This window comes from Brachionichthys hirsutus, unplaced genomic scaffold, assembly GCF_040956055.1.
Source record: "Brachionichthys hirsutus isolate HB-005 unplaced genomic scaffold, CSIRO-AGI_Bhir_v1 contig_1466, whole genome shotgun sequence".
Lineage (NCBI taxonomy): Eukaryota > Metazoa > Chordata > Actinopteri > Lophiiformes > Brachionichthyidae > Brachionichthys > Brachionichthys hirsutus.
The window spans coordinates 32,705-53,984 of record NW_027180621.1 but is presented as its reverse complement, the minus strand read 5'-3'; the positions used below and the strand labels follow the sequence as shown (position 1 = coordinate 53,984).

Genomic DNA, 21,280 nt, shown 5'->3' with positions numbered 1-21,280 from the left:
CATCCGTTGCACCGCAGAACGTCAAAGCAGGAACATCGCAATGACACGAACCGAGGTGGTGCATCTCGGTGTCTTCGGCGCCGTTGCTTAGCTCAAAGGCTGTCGCAGAGACTGAGTAGGCGTTCAGCAGCTCTTACTCCCCATGAGGACTGCATTCAGATAAAAATACTCAAACTGCTCATAGATGCCAAAGGGCCTCGGGTATACGTACAATATGTTTCAATGCAAAACTTGGATAACAGCAGAAAAGTCTGTTTTTCTTACAGGGGAAATAGGGTCGATTTAAGAACGCACATTAATGCAAAAGTGAGGACAGGATGAAGCTACTGCTGTCAACATGAGCTACTTTAACCCAAAGGTAGTCAGTGTTGCTTTGTGTCATTCTGTAGGCAGCAGCCTTCCTCCACTAGGAAGCTCTTTATGTGACTGGAAGTGGAAGTGGAAAAACCAAGACAAGCTCTTCCCGAGCAGCGCCGTCAACTGCAGATTGTTTGAGATGCAAAAAACAATGCAATTATGTATTATCATTTATTTTATTTTTTTGGTTGTTGTCTGGTTTGAAATAAGAAATAAATATATTGGAGGGGGGGGGGACAATACAATCATGAGAAGTAAAGGGCAAATGTGGATGTGTGGATGGATTAATGCACTGTATTCTGAAATTTAATGAAACAATTAGCCTAAAATGATCCGAGTAACAATTTTGACTGAAAATGTGGGCTGTTTCACCTCTTCACTTTCCATCCATATATTGATCCCGTTGGATAAAACAGTCATAAACTAGTGTATCTAACACAATGTATCAAATTTAAAATAGCGAAAGCTTCGACCAAGATCGGACTCCAAATATAAAGCAAATGTGATGATTAGAATGAGAATATGTCTGTATATACGGTACATTTCAGTAAATCACGTTTGAGTAACTTCTTGGCACAGCTGCCTGGTTCTGTCGTGTTCCGTCAGTAACCCAGAGCATTTATATCACTTAACAAATTGAATGCACAGAAGCAGATGAGCTCATTGACATTCATGAGATTAAAGACTATACATATATGCTTTTATTTTGTAAAATGTGGCTTCTTGGAAAATCGCCAAGCCCAAGGAAAGATAAGTGGGTTATCTTATTCTCATTTTATCCAAGCATATTATCCAGCCGTCCAAACAGAACAGAGATGAGCCAAAGGGAAAACACATTGGAACACAGATTCTGTTGCGTTTTATTTTAACTAAGGAACTGATTTTATGGAAGAGTAAAGTGTTAAGGGAGTAACTTTCAGTTGTATTCAGCTCTTGTAGAAAAAGAGAAAGAGGCTTAATGAATTTTACTGAACTCCTCAGGCTCATCCAGATAAGACATTTACCAGCTGCACGCCACAAGGCTACATTTGGACTTTCACAGATCATAAGGTTTGCTTTCAGTTTCATTTAAACAGCCATTCAACGAGCTCCTCGCAATACAAACCATAAAGTGAATTGCAACTGATGTCATCACACTTTGATGTCATCACACTTTAAAACGGTAACGTAAATTTACAGTGAAATTTGAAAAGGGTAATGGAATGCTGTAAACCGCGGCGCAACATGAGAGATACAACTTAAGGGAAGAAATGCACCGATAATATAATAATATGAAAGTCACTATATGCTTACTTAATATTACTATATTATTTCCATTATTATTATAACAATGATGATGATGATATTAATAATAATAATAATAAAAGAACTATCGTCCAGTGGTGTGAAGGTCAGTAGTTTAAGTGTCCTTAATCAAGGTACGGAGCCGAGCATTACTCCAAATGCCTGTTCCATTCCATTTGTTCCATTGCTGCATGCATTTTCTTTCTTATATTATCTATAGCCGTCGTTCTGGTTCTCTCAAATCTCCTTAGTCCCTCTAATTAGCTGCTGTGAGCATCTGACAAGAACAACAACATCTTTGCTGCTCTGTCGGGGGTAGCAAAGAGTCAAACTGTACCGCAGTGGAAGCAGCACAACAACAGGAACACCCCCCCAGCTTAACAGCAAATTTAGCTTAACTGCTAAAGACAACGGTTATATAATGACAAGTATAGTACCTGCCCTGTTTGGTGGAACAATAAGGCGCCTTGTACTACCCGTTGCAGACGCACATCTCACCGAACAAGAATGTGTTGTTATATAAAGAAGAGTTCAAGACAATTTTGAATATAGAACAGTGTGGTGCGAAAGTCTTATTAGCCTTTTGATTCTTGCCCTGCTTTTGCGGGAGAGAAGTTCAAAGCTCTTTCACGGCAAAATGCAAACTCGGTTTCAAAGACCCCCTGCTGTTCACGTCTCTGTGCTCCATAAATTAAACTTATCCCAAATGACTTGTGGCATAAATGGAAGCTTCAATCGTCTGCGTGCTTTAATTAGGCCTTTAGCATCACCTCGCTGTGTGTACTCGTAAAGATTGAACGGTTTCGCGGCAACTTCAGTGTCCTTTTCTAAAAGAATGACTGATCTATGTTAAAATAGCTATTACTACGTTAAAACTAATATATTAAATATCTCTGACTGATGTTCTGTCTTGATATATTGCTCACGAGTAACGGTAATAATTGTAAACCCACATCATCTTGATAATTTTACAAACTCTTTGGAAAATACAAACTTGAGTGACTGAAAATTGTTATCATGGATATTTTTGCTAACAATAAAAAATGTGTTTTCTTCAATCTAATAAGAATGCGAATGTCATCCCATGAAAATATACATTATTGCATATCCCCAAACAGGATTTATTACATTTTCCAGTCTTTTCTCGCCCTAATTAAAGATCTAAAGAACGGACCCTCGTGGGAGGACGAACTCAACCGTTTTACCCTTATGAAATGTCATTCTGCTTCATCTGAAAATGGCGCATCACCTCTTCCACCAGTGGAGATAATAAACTCCAGCCGTCATCCTGGCATTCTTTGCGATCGGGCCACAGAGAGAGGTTAATGGATGAGCGTTCCTGCTGTGTCTAAATGAGACTAAAGCGTGCAGGGAGATTCTAACATTTACATGAGAACCGGGAATGGCAAAGCCCAACACTGTAAAATGTGTTCAATTAGTCTCCTGAAACTGTCAAGGGAAAAAAAGGGGAATTTTTATATTCTATTCCTGCTCAATCATACTGCACAAAAATAAAATAGTATAACCAGGCGTAAACGCTCAATTCAATTGGTTCAGCGACTGGCTACCAATCAAAGTCCCGTCGCCGGTGACTTTGACGATGACAGAACGTAGAGTTAACACGCTTCATTATACTTCCTCATTACCTGGGAAGATGTGCGCCAGTGAGTTTCGACAAATGGACCTTTCGCTTCACAACAGCTTCATTTGAATCCAAATCGATAATTCGCTCTCCAACCTGAGCGAAAACAACGATCAAAACAGGGACTCGCAGCCCTCCGGAGAACCTTTTATCCCTCTTGGCAAGAAAGTGGCCTTAAATTGAATTTGGAAATCAGCGTGACCAACAAAAATCTTTACTAAGCAAATGAGTGTACATTGTTTTTTGTGTGTGTCTGAATTCAACAGGGAGGGACGGGTCCAACCCTGACTGGAAGCTCCGTTGGCAACAAAACAATTCATTTGCAGTGCACAGGTTAGTTATTTGTCTCAGTCGTCCAAATACTTCCTCCTACATTCATTATAATTAACTTCAATTGAGCTGGCGCTGTTCAGGAAGTCGATCAGTCAGTGCTCAGAAGGTACTGAGGCTGGTTTGATTACTTAAATTACGACCGGGCTGCAGTGAAAGGTGGCATAGAAACACAGCAGTTGAGCCACAGTGTTATCCGTGATGAAAAAGACTCATCAAATACTCGTCAGGAAGAAGGAAACCCAGGGAGAACAGGACAACTAAATGCAGAAACTGAGACAATGAAATCAGAATCCAAACCCAGGAAGAGAAAAAAAATGGGATCAAGCCAGTTTATAAAAAGCAATAATCAGAAAGTTCTACAATTTAAGAGCAAGAATCAGAAACAGTTTAGCATTTTTGACTGAGATTGATTAGAAAAGTTGTACATTTAACCGTGTACACACACACACACACACACACACACACACACACACACACACACACACACACAATTCCTGCAAAAAGAGAAATCTCTCTACTTGTGTTTTAGCTTAGAGCAAAACAATCTTACACCCACAGGACCTTCACAATGGGTCAGAAACTCGCTCAGTCTTTAGCACCGCATCTCGACTCATCTCGCTGCTTGTCCTCTGTAAAAGCTTTGACTGACACTCACATTTCTCCATTGCAGAATTTCGAGTCCAAGTTGTCAGGACTCTTGACAAATCGCTTCATAACCAGACAGTCAAAAAATCAGCTGTTGTCATAGCTGTTAGGCATCAGCATGAGCAGCAGAGGAGCTCTCTCCAGTTCAGAACCATCCACAGACTGTCGCCTGCTTGCAGCCTTCCTGTTGAATCACCATCACTCCTGGCGTGTTGTTAAACGTTGACAGGGTCGCGAACAAAATCTCCCAAGAAGACCTCGTCAGGGTCGATTGAAAATCCGAGTGCCTGGTTTTCCTTTTCTTGCCGTGAATATTTAAGGCTGGACGGTAATTCAATTCGACGTCAGAAAGGACTGAACGACCCGTTATTCATAAACTGTTTGTTTAACATGTCAAACTTAATTTTTCTCGCACGTCGAAATATTCCTCAACTGGCAGGTTGTATTAATTTTTGTCTTTCCTCATGATTTCAACACTTGAATTACATTCAGGGGAAGAAAAAGTGAATATATACCTGTAAAACCCGCTGATGATGCCTGGAACGACCCCGAATCATATTTTTTGTTTAGTAGACACTATTATCTCCATGCTGTGCAGCAGGAACGCAGACTTAAAGAGTCAGGCGCCAACAATAGAGAAATATGTCCCTAACCCTTACAGCGCTGGAGAAGAGATCCAAAGCTATTAATGACAAGCATTTAGCTTTAGAGGAAAAGGGATAACATGGTTTTAGCCTGCCAGAGCGAGCATTGTTCTTGTTAATTAGCACATTTTGCAGCATAATTTCCTCTAATTAGATTATTTACAATGCCATTGACAGTCATTACTTTTCCCAACCAAATGAAGTACAGAATTTGTAAGGTGAGTGGACAATTGAAACAGATTTTCTCCCGATCCTTTTCAGGCTTTCCTCAAAATATTTAGATCTCATCATCAGTCAGAATTAGACAAATCAGTAAATTAGGCTAATTTGACATCTATATTTGTTTGGTTACTTCAGACTAATAACCCCAACCGCTGACATTATGCTTCATAACTCAAAATAACAGCTGCCATCAAAATCTTACTAGCCTGATAATAGACTATTTTGTCCAATTTAATATTAATAATGTGATAATTATTCAGTTTAAGTCCTTTCTTATAGCAACAATGTTTAAGTATATCATGGCTAATGTGCGAAACACAGTGCTAAACTTTGCTAACTGAAACTGAGAGACCCCTAAATAACCCCAGAGAGAGCCACCAAAGCCGTTGCTAGTGATTCAAAAGGAGGTACAGTGAGTTGGTAGAATCACCTCTTTTTGTCTAATTCTGCTGATTGTCTAATCCTGCCTCATGACTGATGAAATATGTATTTATCATTGTGAACTTTTTTTTGCTTTTTTACAGTCATTACTGTTTGAGATAATTAAATGAATGCTGAATTAATGAAGTACTTGTGCGAGAATTTGTGAGAGGGGGGTACAGCGTAACAGCAAACAACTGAAAGGCAAACCAGACTTTTCATTTATCTTTTAAAACAAGTTCTGGAATGACATTAAAAATTGGATGTACTTTTCCAATTATTTGATAATAATCCCTTGTCAAACAGTCTTTTGACCATTCTTAAAATCCTTAAGGATGAAATGAGACCTTATCTTATTTTGGAACCAATCCACCAAGATTCGTGGCCCAAAGATGGATCTTTGAGCCAAATTCTTCCTGCTCCAAATTCTATTTGGCACTCCGAGGGTTTAAGAGTAATTTTGAGATAACTTCTCATATAATAAAAGACATGATGACATAAGACCCAAGAAGCAATTATTTACTCATTAAATGGCTTCGCAGGTTGGCCTAAAGCTGCAAAGACTAATTAATAAGGTAGTTGTCTCAATCCCTAACGGGAGACCGTATTCCCTCCGTGGGCCAGTGACTGAGGGCTGTCAAGTGTCCCTTCTTTAGGAAAATGCTGATACAAAGTCATAGACAAAGGCTCTTGACCCCAAATTCATCCAGACACAAAGTCTAAAAATATTAATAATGGATAGTGTTCCCTGATTACATTTCCTGGTCACATGGGGGGGAAGTCGTTTAACGTCAGAATCATATTTTGAGTTTTACATCCAGCAATCAAGGTCAATTTGAAGATGGTTTGCCTCGTAAAAGTTGGCAAAGTGAAGTATTTTGGAGAAACAGGTTGACGGTGTTCTATATTTTCCTTATTGTCGAGTATTCAAAATCCCAACGTCAAAAATAATCCAGGTCAGTTCACTTTGTCTCTCTTCTCGGGGTCTTGGGAACATCAGTCTCAACAGAGACGCTCAAACCTCCCTCTTGCTATCCAGACATTCCCAAGGCCACAGAGGGATACAATCCCTCCATGGAGCATCCTGGGTCTACCCTGGGGTTGCCTCCCAGCGGGACATGCCCAGAATGGCTCCACAGGGAAGCATGGACAAAGATGGAGGACTTGCCAGACCAAACTTCAGCTGCCAAACTGATCCACCGGGCTTCTTCTTGTTCTCCTACGCATGCAGAGGAATTGAAATCTCCAGAGTAATACCTGTGGCTTTTTTTTGCGATATATTTACCAATATGCTTTTTGGCCTTAAGACATCCCACGACCCCCTTAAAACATCATTTGAAGACGTTTAGAGATCAGAGATCAGATACTGACAATCTTGAAATATTCCATGTGGCAAGACTATTTCCAGTCGATTAGTCCAACATCCGCCACATTCTGGTCGTATTTTATCCATTTATAACGGCTCCGCTATTACTCACACAGTTCATTGACATCACTAGACCTTAGCCACTTGGAAATCTGATTTAAAGTAACTGGAGCCTTGATGTGAGCTGCAATCCAATTTACAATCAGCCTTGTCATGCAATATATCAAAGGCACCGTCATAAGCAGAGCAGCACTGTGTGGTTGATGTTTCAGCCCCATCCTCTGGATCACAGGCACAATTACATTGTGATTGACTTCGACGGATCACTAAAGCGACTGATAAGCAGTGTTTGGTCGCTTCCCTTTGTCTAAACAGCATTTCACTCTCTCCACAGAGTGGCTTTAATAGACCCGGAGCATATGGAGTGCATCTAAATCCTTTCCAGAGTTGTTTGAATTGATCACTTGTGACAGCAGAAAGAGCAGCGAGGAGTGATTCCAATAAATGGAAAAGGCATTACAGAAATGTGTGCACTAGAATTGATGAACCTTGTCAAATGTTGAGTTTTACGGGGAGGGGGCTTTTAATGCATTATGATATCTATTTTTTTTTTTAAACGTTATAAAGCGAATGCCCGTGACCGTTTTTGTCCATCAATGTTCTGATTGGTGCAGATGAACGTCCCTTAGGTGGAATGGAGAATGAATAAAACTAATGTTTAATTTCCTGTTGCCATTTTTCATATTCAGCAAACAAGCTACAACATCATATATCAGAAAACTGCAGCATATGAAAAAGTGCATTATTTCCCACCGTATAGATCAGGCAGCACTGTGTAAAATGGACACGCATTGATTGGTAGAGATTATACATTTTTCCCTATTTGCCTTCAGACAGATTGTGCAAATATTTTGCTAAATAAATCGTGGCTTGACACTTTTTGCACACAAATACATGTCAGAGAATGAAAAATACTCTCCACTGTATGCCGCTAAGGGAGGCCATTACTCAAACGCTACCAATAATTGAAGACGTGATGCAAAGAAAAACAGATCTGGTGATATTGTATTGTAAAATGGAGAAGAAGAAAAAGGAAGTAATACAATACTGGAAGATAAGGGAAAAAATGTAATTTATGATCAGGAAAGTTTTAACGTATTTCACGCTACTGTTACCTTCAATCAAAGGTAGATGTAGCAGAGTAGACATGTCCCACACTGCACGGCGTTCCCTGCTATGTAACATTCCCATTTTCCCTCTGGAGCTGCGGCGTACATGACATCTAACCGGTCACTGTCTCCCTTGCTTGTTAAACGTACAGCTCTTAGTTCGCATTCGTAGATCATCTGTAATCCAGTTTGTCTGAAAGTCTGCTCAGCAAGCTTTTGACTAAATGAAAAAATAAACACTGAAAGGCCTCAGATCCTCGTTTGCAGGAGACTCAAACATCCAATTGCAACGCATGCAGCTGTATCTAAGCTCCTGAAGCCTCTGTAAATGCCTGACTCTGTACACAGATTTGCTTACACGATCTGGATGTTTTAAAAAAAAGAATTGAATGGTTTAAAAGATGGATTTGCTTGAATAAGTTCTCGTTGTTGTAGAATATTTGTATTTTGTCACTTATGCGCATTGCATGTTAAAGACAAGTGTTGTTTTACATACAGTAAAATGCAATGCAGGCACATCTGGGACTTATTTCAAAGCCGACTGAAAGCATGCAGAATGAAAAGCCAGCAACCGCTGCTCTTCCCCTCAACATATCGGACCTATGGGAAATTACTTCCACCGAGGAGACAACGTTTTCACTGCTGTCCATTCATTTGCTTGTCTGCAAGACTTTTACACAACTGCCAGACTGTTTGTATATTGTTTATATGTTGTGAAAAGTGATTTCACGGCTGCAGAGCCCAAGTCAAATTTCCTACTCTCTGTGTGCAGAATAAAGTTCACCTTCATCGCCATGGAACTTGGAGCACAGCAGGAAAGAACCCATTACATCTTTTTTGTGGATCCGGATAAAGGGACAGATGCAGGATGTGTTTTTGTTTTCATTTTCGGCAACAATTTTCCATTCCCCAATGTTTCCCTTCCAATTAAGTAAAAAAAAACAACTGAACCAACTGAGCTGATTTTTTTTTTTTCTTTACAAAAGTTGTTACTGTTGTCCAGGCAAGATTGACAAATGCGTAGGATTTTGTGAACATTTTAGTGGAATGCATTCCTGTGCTTGCCATTTTAGAGGAAATTAACTCTTCAAGAATGTGAAAAAAATTAATCACTTCCCTATAGGTTGATATTAGATTTGTTGCTGTTATTCTAATGTACCAGGATGATAGACGACGTCCCTTAAAAATAATTCATAATTCAAAATCCAGATTGGAGCAGGACATTAATTAAAATGAAATTCAGTTACATAAACTGCATTTTCTGATTCAAATTCACAAGTAGCAGTCATTCTAACAAGTGTTTAATACATGAGTAGCGAACAGCGCAGCTAAATGGGTGCAAAAGAATGTATATAAAGTAAATTAGCAATTAGCTAGGTAATTGGGACATCCTGGCTAAACTTTAAAGAAAAAGAAATTAGATCATTGGAGGAACTTCATGATAAAGACAAACACACTTTGTGGGTGGAAGCACTTATTGCTGTGTGATATATTTAGGTTGTGTTTTCTCTGAAAACAGATCTGTTCCACAGGAATGCTTCGTCCCGTGCCAGTCATCGATGGTTGACAGCTGGTACCGCGCTTTACACGGCAGGTACTTTACCTCATTTTATTGCCTTTGGAAGTTAACTTGTCTTCCAACAGTCCTGTCTCCGTTTGCAAGTGTTACAAAGTCAAGTGTCTGGGCAGATATCCCTAACATCTGTTTTAGTTAGCATGGGGGGAAAGAAAACAAACATATTAACAATTCTTTCCAAGAAAATGCTCAAAATATATAGAAATTTTAGCAGATCCCCCCCTTATTCTGATGTAATTTCCTGTGATCAATAAAAAATAAAAATATTTTTCTGAGTCCTTAGTAGATACAGTCATTTACTCTTAATGTAAATCAGTCTGTTGAACATGTGTACGTTCTTCCCCCGTTTTGACCATGCATTCCATTTCCCATGCTTTTTTTCTTCCGTGCCACTAACCTGCCCCCTCCCTTCCCAGTCCTGTGGATTTTCTCGTCATTGTAATTGTCTGCTTGGTCTCACGTGTGTTTCATTATCTCTTCACCACTGCGTATTTAATCAGGGTTTTCCTGTCCTTCTCTACCAATTGTCAAACCTTGCTTCACGCTGCTCTAGTATTTTTTGCCTCTGTAAATTATTATCTGAGGTTTTTGTAACTCTGCACATTTCTTGATAACTGTCTCTGATTTCAAACCTGTATCATCTCTGTATCAAACCTGTTTCTGGACTTTGTCTCTGTCTATCATTTTGGATTGTTTGCTTGGTTTATTGACAGCAAGTCGACTTTGCATCTGTTCTCGTCACTTCATGTGTCGTCATTGTTTGTATGGACTCTTCTCGAGTATCGAGCACAGCATGTAAGCATTTTGATTGAAAAATGATTTAAAATCCCTAAACTGACTTCTGCCGGTCCTGTCTGATTGGTTCCCTTACTCTGACCTGCTAAAAAAAAAACACAACCCCCCCCCCCCCACACACACACAGCATTTGTTGGAATTTGGTTAAAACAGTGAGAAATGGCAATATTTTAACAATCATTTGATTTGTGAAGGATTTAATCTGTCCAATATTCTAGGACTTCAAACACCATGATAACCACCTCTTTCATTTTTGCTGATACAGCAATTGACTCTCTCAGGTTTAATCATTTGGCCACATCAGACACGTAAACTGAAACAACCCCCATGAACATAGTCCTGGATAATGATACATCACAAAGGGGAATGACCTCCACACTCACATTCATGTTGACACTATTGATTTGCATGAGTCTTGCAATTTTGAATTCAATCTATTTGCTTATCCTGGTAATAACATTGCATGGCATCAATTCCTCCAAAACGTTTTTTTTTAAATATTTATGTTGTGTAAAGAGAAATAGTTCAGATGATACATCATTCTTGTATATGTATAAAATAATTCAGAAATGTTCGTTTCATCTACAATAAATCATGGTCACTCAAGTAATATTTGTAATAAAATGCTTTAATAGCGTTTTTGTCAACCACGAGGCAGATAACAGCGGTTCAGTAGTTTGGATATTCACATATGCATTTTTCAAGATGCCTTTGCACTCACCCGAACTGACGTTGCTTGCACGCCTGGAGTGTTATGAAGGTCATAACGAAACAACTTGAAAGAAACCCCCTCCCAATGAAGTTTGTATTAAAACCGTCCTTTTACCAGCTGTTCTTTAATTCGATCAACAACACTGAAAGTAATAATACTCTTCTCCATCGTGCATTTTCTCTCCATCAGATACCCCTGTCAACATCATGCCAAGACTTCCAATTGTTTAAGGAAAAGCCAATGAATAAAATATAAGTGAAAATTGCATTTTTTTCATATGAATAATGTAAAAGAGGCAACGCTGTTGGCATCCACGTCTCAAGGTTAGACGATATTGTTAGTTTCTCAGCGCGACCCGTGCTTTGTTCTTGTTTGGTACAAAATGAGAAGATCCATTTCTGTCACGTTATCTGTTCTAAGGGACTCCTCTGTTAGAATATGTTATTCCACAAAGTTGAAAGACAAATTCAAGTCCCAGCATGAGGTATATATAGGTATGTGCCATATAATAGGCAAAACGTTTTACCACAGGTTGTTTCCTTCACTCTGTAATAACTGAGTTCTTCTCGTGAGGAGGAAAATAAAATGGAACACTGGGGATAGTTTAAAACGCTTAAACGATTGAATATTTGCATATGTTAAAAGTGTGGCAATGAAATAAGTCACGTTTTTCACATGCATATATCGCATGAGATACACCTGTCAGTGACAAACAACAACATAACAACGAAAACACCTGTGAAAAAGTATAAATCAGTTGCCACCGTTAGGGAATGCCCCACTTTTAGCACTTTAAAAAAAAACATTGTGTTCATTTACCTTTTCATTTAAAAAAGAAAATGTTCATTAATCAAATAAAAAAAATTGTATTAACCACTTCTGTTTCCTCTCATTGGTGTACTGTCCCTTTAATGAAGGACACACCCACTGAGCGTGTGACACAACCAGGAAGTGCAGCTTCTCTGCTAAACGAGTAACAACAAATTAAAGGCTGCTTGTTAACCTGTGATATTAATCAATGTTTTGATGGCAGCGAGCAGGAGGTGACGTCACCGCACATTCTTCCCGTTGTAAAGCCCCCCCGGCGTCTGTGTGTTCTGAAGCATGGCGGCGCCGCTGCTGCTTTCTACATACCTCCTCCTGCTCCCGCTGGGACAGGCCGCTCTGCCCGTCGTCATCAACACATGGCCGTTCAAGAACGCGGCGGCTGCAGGTAGGTGACGTCATACTTTCGTTGGGAAAGTTTACTCTAGCCTTTTGACAGTACGCCAACAATCTTTAAATACGCAAATAAAAACCACCCCCAAAGACAAAGGTGGTGTGCATATTCATTTTGATTTTAAATATCATTTTCTTCAGCTGATGCAGATTTTTTAATTCCCTGACTGATCAGTCATTGTTAAATAATATAAAAGGCAATCATTTTTCAATTTCAGTCTAATGCAATTCTTGATATAAACATCCAATAATTGTCACTCAAATGTCACTTCACCTGAAAACCTAACTGAGCATGTGCTCACCATTGAGTAACAGACAACGCATCACCTGATCTCCTGTTTACGGGGATGCGGTCATCAAACAATACCTGCGGCAGGTCATTAGATCGTCACGGGTCATTCCGTGCAGCTTTCATTTAGGTTTTTTTTTTTTGCTGTTCATGCTTTTTATTGGGGAACTGTTAATAGATGAGGGAGTCATTCTTTGGAATAAATTAAAATCTTATGTGGAACTGCCTTCCACATAAGATGTACAACCAATTTTACAATAGATAAAAGATTTTCTTGAATTTGGCAATGAAATTCCTTGAGCGTAGAGCCCCCTGTTTAATTCTAGATTATACATTTAAGTGTTGATTGATTCACCCATGCGGATCTCTTCTCTTCAGGGGTTTACTGAAGCAGCTGCCGATGGCAGACTAATCTCCTCTTCCATTCTGCTGCATTTTCTAAGTGACAAAGATCACAATGCTGCGTCTGATATAAAAAAAACGGCATTACATCCGGAGACGAGCGCTTAGAGAAAGTGGCAAACGAACATTTATAAATGTCTAAATCACAAATAGTAGGAGGAGGAATTTGTGTTAGCATCAGGCTGAGCACGGTGCGATGGTCGCATGATTTAGCGGCAAGCTGGTGACGGTGCGACCAGCTGGTGTTTGGATCCCCTTCGGGTGCGTCGGTGGATCAGTGACCAAATTATCAGCTCATATTCCCATCATGCTGGTCATCTTCTGCCTCATCTGAACCTTGAGCTGATGTTTTCATAAAGTAACCTGGACAAATAGCTTTAATTATTTACACATTCAATATAGTTTACAAATTAAATTGACCCGAAACAACATTGTGGTTTCAGAATATATTTTTGTGTAGGCTGACACTTTAACTTTAGACAGAATCGTTAGACTGGCACGCGGACGGGACACAAACTTTCTCAGTGTGGTTGTTGGGTTGAGATTGGTAGAGACCTCCAATATGAGGTGAACATGTAATATTGGACTCTCGCAGGGTGTTTACTTCCTATGTGTGTTTTTTTTTATTGCATTCTACACTGAATATTTGGCTGCTATGTTTCGTGCCGTAGCGTGGAACACCCTGCAGTCGGGCGGCTCAGTGTTGGATGCTGTTGAAAAGGGGTGTGCCCTCTGCGAGGTGGAGCAGTGCGACGGCACGGTTGGCTACGGCGGGAGCCCCGATGAGACCGGAGAGACCACGCTGGATGCCATGATAATGAACGGGTAAAGAAGCAAAATGCTATTTTAGCAAATGTGGTTTTATTATTATATTATATAAAAGTATTATTTTTGCACAAGCTTGAACCTCAGTTGATTCATCCCTTCAACAGTCCTTAAGCATAAATGAGACGTAAATGGAACACAAATCTTTTGAAAGTTTTTTTTTTTTTGCCCGGTAATGACTTACATTTCATCGGAAATGACCTAGATTTTTACGACTCTAATTAGCCACCTTAAACTGTCAACAGATTATGCGAGTACCTTACAATTTGCGTTAGTGCTGTATTTGCATCTTTGGCATTTACAGGCATAACTGGTTGACCTTTTTCAGACAACCTTTCCTTTAAAAATAACTAATTAGAATTCATCTTATGATCTAGGCGCTTGCCAGTTATTAAGTCCTTAAGTGCAAATACTTACACACTCTAAAGTTTTCTTGGGAGGAAAATGTCATCTTATAATGACAGAAAAAAAGCAAGCAAGCTTTTTTTTTTTGAAGATTCTGCTTTTTCCTGCCTCCGCTTTGCAGGAAAATCAACTTGTTTGATCACAGAGTCATGAATACATTGTGAGGAGAAGATAGACTCGTGACTAAATACTTTTTGATTTGTCCCTCGGAGGGCAACTTGGTTTACAGCAGTTACAGTCTAACTGTTGTCTGCTGCTGGTCGCCGCGTGCGCAGGCGCCCAGGCTGAAGTGTCTTGCCAAAGGACACAACGACAGAGCCGGGAATCGAACCGCCAACCTCTCGATCATAGGACGACCCTCTCAACCACTGCGCCACCATCGCCCCAGATATAACGTTCCACCACTGAGAAACTGGATCTGGATCTAGATAATGCAGATTTGGGAGATTGAAATGTATATTTTGAGCAGGGCAATATAGTGATGGAAAAGTGAAGAGACACCGCACTGCCTCGAATATGTAGCTGAAATAATGCCATTTCAGAAGTAATATATATCACGCATCTGTGGAAGATAAGAAATAAATCTGTTTTGGACATTATGCAGAAGCAAATTTTTATAGATTAATTATAAATCACTGATGCTGGACACACAGAATGTGTTTCCATTAATCTTGCCTGAGGCAGACCTGAGTAAAGCAACCTCATCAAGTAAAAGATGTTTCAGTACACAACGCATGTCTTTTTTCTAATTAGACTTCGGACCATCACGTTGTTCAAGCAGCATCCAATTATTTCAAACGCTAGGATTTAATAGCATTTGTGAACAAAATTGTTTGCGGAACCATCAAAAAAAAAAAGAAAATTCCATTGTTTACTTCCATGTTTGTTTGCAAGCAATCTTCTTTTCTGTTTTAGCAAGAGGTCACAGTCGCTACATGTAGATTAGCAGATCGGCGTGACAACATTTGCAGGGATGTTAATTTTCTGTGATTTGGGGTGCCCAGGGATACGATGGAGGTGGGTGCAGTAGCAAATCTAAGAAGAATCAAGAATGCCATCGGAGTGGCTAGAGCAGTGATGGAGCGAACTGACCAGACGATGCTAGTAGGAGAGTCAGGTAGGTGTGGATAAGTGCTCCAATAAACAACGAGTAAAGAGAGTACAAATGTCCGCCAATGCCGCTCAATATCCATAACAGTTTTTGCACCTAAAAACAACCATCCAACGGGTTTGAGACACATAATACGACTCCAAGCCCTAGAATTTGTAATGACTTTATTACCATTGTTAGTTATTGAAGAAAAACAAGTTTCCGTCATGGCCTATTTTAGTTTCCTCGGTGAAATTCAACTCAAGAAATCAGCCATCGTTCTTAAAGGAATGTGGAAGCCACCGAACAGAAGCGATGGAAGCTTTTATTTGTGAACCTTTGCTTTCTTAAATCCCAAGGTCAGCATGGCCCGAGATGTACGAATGAACTTCAAGGGATTGTTTCTGTCTTTGCAGCCTCTGTGTTTGCAGAGGACATGGGTTTCATAGCAGAGGACCTGACAACCATCAAGTCTACGAATATTTTCTCCAACTGGCTGAAGGGCAACTGCCAACCTAATTATCGAAAGGTGTGTGTGTGTGTGTGTGTGTGTGTGTGTGTGTTTTAGAGTGTTTTTTCTCTCACTGGTGTTGGCTACGAGGCGTGCTACTTCTAAAAGATTGATATTAAGCTCAAGAATTGACAAGCATACAAAAGTAGTTCAGGAAAACCGTGGTAGGTGATTCCCCCCCACAGCGCCAGCTCTCCTATTCTTTAAGGCGCCTCTAGAATTAGGTTGATTTGTGCCTTTTAAGCCAACGTCAGAGTTCCAGATACAGTTTGCAGTGCGCAATTGACCGAACTTCCATTTTACATTTGGGGCTGTGTGCTTTAATGACAGTCCTCGCTGGATCGGCCACAGAGCTGCTTCACTGTAAAGCAGGAGAGAACTGCCTTCTTCAAGGTGACCTCGACATTACTTTAGAGAGGAGCCGCTTTTCTCCAGAGCTTCCTTGAACTCCTCGCGCCGTTAAATCACATTATTTAGTCCAATAAAGCCAAATAGGCATAGAAAACATTCAGCAGCAAATAGTGACAAATGGAACAAACAGAAAATGAGCGAGAGAACGAAGTCGAGTATCCGTCTCCGTGCTCGTCGGCAGGCATCGCATCCATAAATTGCGAGCTGTGACCCACTTGACAGTCTCATACATTTTTGTAAATTTTAAGATTGCCAAAGTCACAGGAGAACTGCATCTGAACTTTTTTTTAATCACTTACGAGAATATTTTCCTGGGGTTTTCCCCTCACCTTCATGAGATGTAATACAATTGACTCTGCTTCATAAATAATGCATAGACACTTTCACGAAGCCGACCAGTTGATCTCAATTTTCGTTTATCGGTGGCCTTTTAGATATAAATCTGATACAGATTCTGTGGTTAAAGCAAAAACCTTTGATTTAACATTTCACTTCACCTTTAATGGTTCCAAATTCAAGCAGTATTTCTCTCTCATTGAAGGACTCACTTTCCGGTTAGGTGCCAGTCAAGCTCCACTTGCGAACAATGATAACTGTATTATTTCATTTATTTTAGATTCTGGTTAAAAGGTATCTCTCAAAGCGATTACGTTTTCTTTTACTGTCCAAAGAATGTGGTTCCTGACCCTTCCAAGTCCTGCGGACCATACAAGCCCAGCGTAGCACTAAAGCAGAGCAACAGAACACGGCATGCTAACACAAACTCCCACGACACCATCGGTAGGTTCTATCTGCATTTTTACACGATGCATTATTGTATCATTGAACCCAGATGGTGATAAGAAACAAAGTGAACATGAGACAGACACAGTTAAATAGAAAAATGGAAGTCAGCAGGGAGAAGGGAAGCTTTGAAGTCTGTACTCTGAATAAAAAAGTGATTGATTAATGAGTTCTGAACTCTACTTATGTACCGGCCAGTGCGCCTGCAGCTGCAAGGAAAGTGATGCCTAAGTACTGCATCAAACATGGGTTTGAAATAACTTTAGCTAGCCGTGTGTAGCTTCCGGGATGGGATCCCCCCCCCCCCGATGATGAGACTCCTTTTGTTTGTGAACCAGGGATTATTGCTCTTGATCAAGACGGCCATGTGGCTGCTGGTACATCCACTAATGGACTAACTCACAAAGTTCCAGGGTATGTTCTCCAGGCTACACACATTTTGATGCGTAAACATTGCTATAATAAACAGGACATGTGCATGCAGCATGTTTAAACTCTTGCTAACTCCTCCGTAGACGTGTTGGGGACTCTCCCGTCATTGGAGCGGGGGCCTATGCAGACAGGTCGGCTGGTGCCGCTGCAGCTACCGGAGACGGCGACATCATGATGTGCTTTCTGCCGAGGTACCGGTAAACTTCAACCATCTTCCTTCTTTTACAAAAAGTAGTTTTCTTTTGTTACCAACTCGGGTAAGCACGTACTCCACTGCACGTACGAAAACGATAAATCCATCAAACAGGACATTATGAAAGGAATGCCAAGCTTCTCAACTACATAGTTTATCTTCTTCCCACTAAAGTATAGAAATGATATTAAAGAGGATTTGCTTTTCAGCGTGAGCAAATACGATTTGCTCTGGTGTCCTTCACAGTACAAAGAGTGTCTGATAATTTCCCATTACAAAGAATCATCCATCAGAACCTCCTGTTGTACTGCCAGAGACATGTTGACTGAATCTCAACGCCTTCACGCACTATAATCAGGGGTTATTTCCTGGCCAATGTTTTGAGAATGGGACTGTTGCATTGCCATTTGTTCCCCAAGACATGAATTGGGGTTTCAGAAAATTGACATCTGTGATAATATGATAAATATCTTGTCAGAGTTGTCCTCTCTAGGGAATTAAACCTACTTCCACTTTAGAATCCTAAAACTTAAAACTTGGATTGTTGTTGTTTTCTACATTTGAAGACTGACATTGAGAGTTGTTTGCATTATATTTAGCCCACAACAATAATCTCAAGTATATCCTCATCCTGGTTCGTGGCCTGGACAGGATTGTTAGCTTGGCTCATGCTCGCTACATGTAATTCTGCCAACAGTTACTTGGCCGTGGAGCTGATGAGGGCCGGGGCAGATCCCTCGACAGCCTGCGAGGCGGCCATATCCAGAATCAAGAGGCATTACCCACAATTCTTTGGAGCAATAATCTGCGCGAACACAACAGGTCATTATGGTGAGTGTAAAGTTCACAATTATAGACCGCACTGCCAAAGGCACACAATCAGTGAGCTTTTAATGTACTACTTTTTAATAGACCACTATTAATGTAAATTGATATCCGTGTCTCCATTATATATATAAAATTTGGGACAATTCCTAAAATGCGTCCCAAGGACAGATGAAAGGAGGACGTATCCTTCGCAGGTCTGTTTGCCACCCATTTTATATTGAAGAAGCACGAAACACCGCTGGAATATTCAAACCACGGTGGGCCTACAGCCCTACGAATGAAGCCTTTATACAAAAGCACAAGTTCATTCATTCAATTAGTCTCTAATGGAGACATGAGAGCAAATAAAAATGGTGGCATGGTGCCAGCCACACTGGATCGCCACCCAGCATTCATTTTCCTGAGAGAGGAACCAATCTAAATGTAGATGATGTCATTACTCTGCAGCCATTACACCGTGCAATCAACATCTACTAAATGATACATTTAAGCAAAAAAAAAAAAACACACAAAACTTGAATGCACCCATTGCCAGTTTAAATATTTACCTTAAACCTTATACAATAGAAGGGATGCTCAAGTCAAATTGCCCAGGGAAACATGAAAGAGAACTAAATGGATTTTGCTTCATTGGCTGCTAGATGTGGGAAAACACCAGCAGACTGAGAAATAAGAGCGGAGCAACTGATGAAAGACGTTTGGACAAAGTTCAAAAGCATGTTTAACATTAAAAAGGACTACCATGAAATCTGTTTTTCACCAGTTTAGAAAATGTACAGCTGTAAAAACGAGCAATATTGAAAGACCAGACACTGATGTAAATTAGTATTAATTTGTCCGTAATTTAACGTTCATTAAACTGCCTCCTACTCTGAAGCCTGACATCTCCCCTGGAACTCCAGCACAATCTGTTCCACGATACCGACCAACCAATAATCACTTTGTTCTCATGGCAACAGCTTAAGTGATATGACATTTCTCTTTCTGCCTTCAGAAAACCCATGAAGGTTTGTTGTGTAGTTTCCTCGTGATCAAACAACGCGTATGTTTACAGTCACGCAAAACGCATCATGTGTCTCCTTGAAGTCTGAAAAGCCGGGTTGGATCGCAATTTTTTTCTTGCAAATTATTTGAAAAACTAATTTTTTCAGGCCTTCCTACATTATTCAAATCCACTTAGTTAAAAGAATCGTTTCACCTGTAACATTGACTTTTCTTTGTCTTTGAAGGTGCAGCCTGCAACAAAGCCCCCACCCTCTCACAATTCCACTACATGGTGTCGACCTCTGAGACGAACACGCCCGTCCAGAAATCTGTCAACTGCTTTTAAAGAGTACGACTGTTCCGATATGACAGGAGTGAACGTTTGTTTCATGTCTTGCTCTGAAGTGGAGCTTATTGGGTAATTCTGACCTTTGACCCTAGCAGGGATGCATTTTCTTTACACATACATGTGAAAATCATTGGATGCTTGACTTGACTTGAAAGATTTTCCCCAAATCACCTTTGAAATAATAAGGACAAAATTGAATGTAAAAAGTATTAAAACATTCATTGATTTATGAAAGATACCACCGTGGGGATGATTCATCGGTGGGCCTGCCTGACTGAAATGAGAATTTTCACTAATGTGACAATATGGGTCACGATCTTCCGGTAAAATTCTCATTAACGTCTGGGAGGAGGCTGGAAGGAGGCTGGAAGGCGTTGACATGTGTGTTTACACTCTGTGCTAAAGTTACATCATTCCTTTCTCATCATTTACCGAAGCATCGGTGTCTGTGAGGACTCTAGTCATTACAGAATACCCACATTTAGATGTGTATTTCCCTCATTGTCCACTTCTTTCTTTTATTAATGTCTGTTAATAGCTTTGTTTGTCGCCCATACATAGGGATGGAAGCTTATCATGGGTTTTAGCAGCTGTTTGCTATACCCCGCTAAACAACAGCTTAAATGGCTCAATGCATCAGATTGTTTTGCATCTCACATAAAATAATGCAATTATTGTTAGGATCTGCTGCAGACATGATGGATATCCAGAAAACAGCTTCTGACAGAATTTCAAAAATATTCCTGTGTTTGTGCTGCAGACAACCTCAAAACCTCAACAGATTTCTTTGGGTTTAAGTCAGGGGCTTGTTCTGGGACCAAGCCTTGGTCTTGGATCCTTTCCTCTTCATTCTACTCCCACACCTACGGCTGATCCGTGAGCCAAAGGTACCAGTTTGGTTTCATGTCTTCTCTGTGTGATTTGGGCTGCTAGAGAAAACTTCTCCTGTGCTTTTGGGTCAACAGTGGTGAACATTCTAGGCTTGGGGCTTAACAGAAGAAACGTTGGCACTCTACTGCTGAAGTAAATCTAGGAAAGTCCTGTTCAGTGTTTTCACACCTTTGCAAACGTATGCATGTATGAGGGATGCTGTTCTTGGAGTTGAATAATTCTGTCATCAAAGGTATAGTATTTGTGTTGAAGGTGGGGGAAATAAAGAATCTACTGCATTGCGCCATTTAAAGTGTAATTTTGATTTGATTACTGCAAGCAGCCGAATAAATTTGCTTCACTGAACAAGATGAAGTAATCTGGAAATTGAAGTTGATGAGGCTCATCGTAATCTTTCAGTTCTTTATTCACCAGTTTTCTCTCACAATTTTATAATCTCTTGAAAAATGGTCATAGGACAAAAATAAAATGCAATTAGAGACTTTATAACAATTCTCTAATAAT

The 21,280-nt window shown here is 40.1% G+C and overlaps 1 protein-coding gene across 1 annotated transcript; it reads left to right on the top strand.

The window, feature by feature from the left end:
- Positions 1-12,269: 12,269 nt before the first annotated feature.
- Positions 12,270-21,136, top strand: LOC137916201 (N(4)-(beta-N-acetylglucosaminyl)-L-asparaginase-like). The gene is made up of 10 exons (XM_068759279.1): positions 12,270-12,378; positions 13,746-13,899; positions 15,309-15,421; positions 15,811-15,923; positions 16,988-17,096; positions 17,438-17,513; positions 17,615-17,722; positions 18,422-18,555; positions 19,782-19,954; positions 20,646-21,136. Exons 1-9 carry the CDS (start codon positions 12,270-12,272, stop codon positions 19,880-19,882), a joined length of 1,017 nt encoding a protein of 338 aa, XP_068615380.1. The 3' UTR covers positions 19,883-19,954; positions 20,646-21,136.
- Positions 21,137-21,280: the final 144 nt, after the last annotated feature.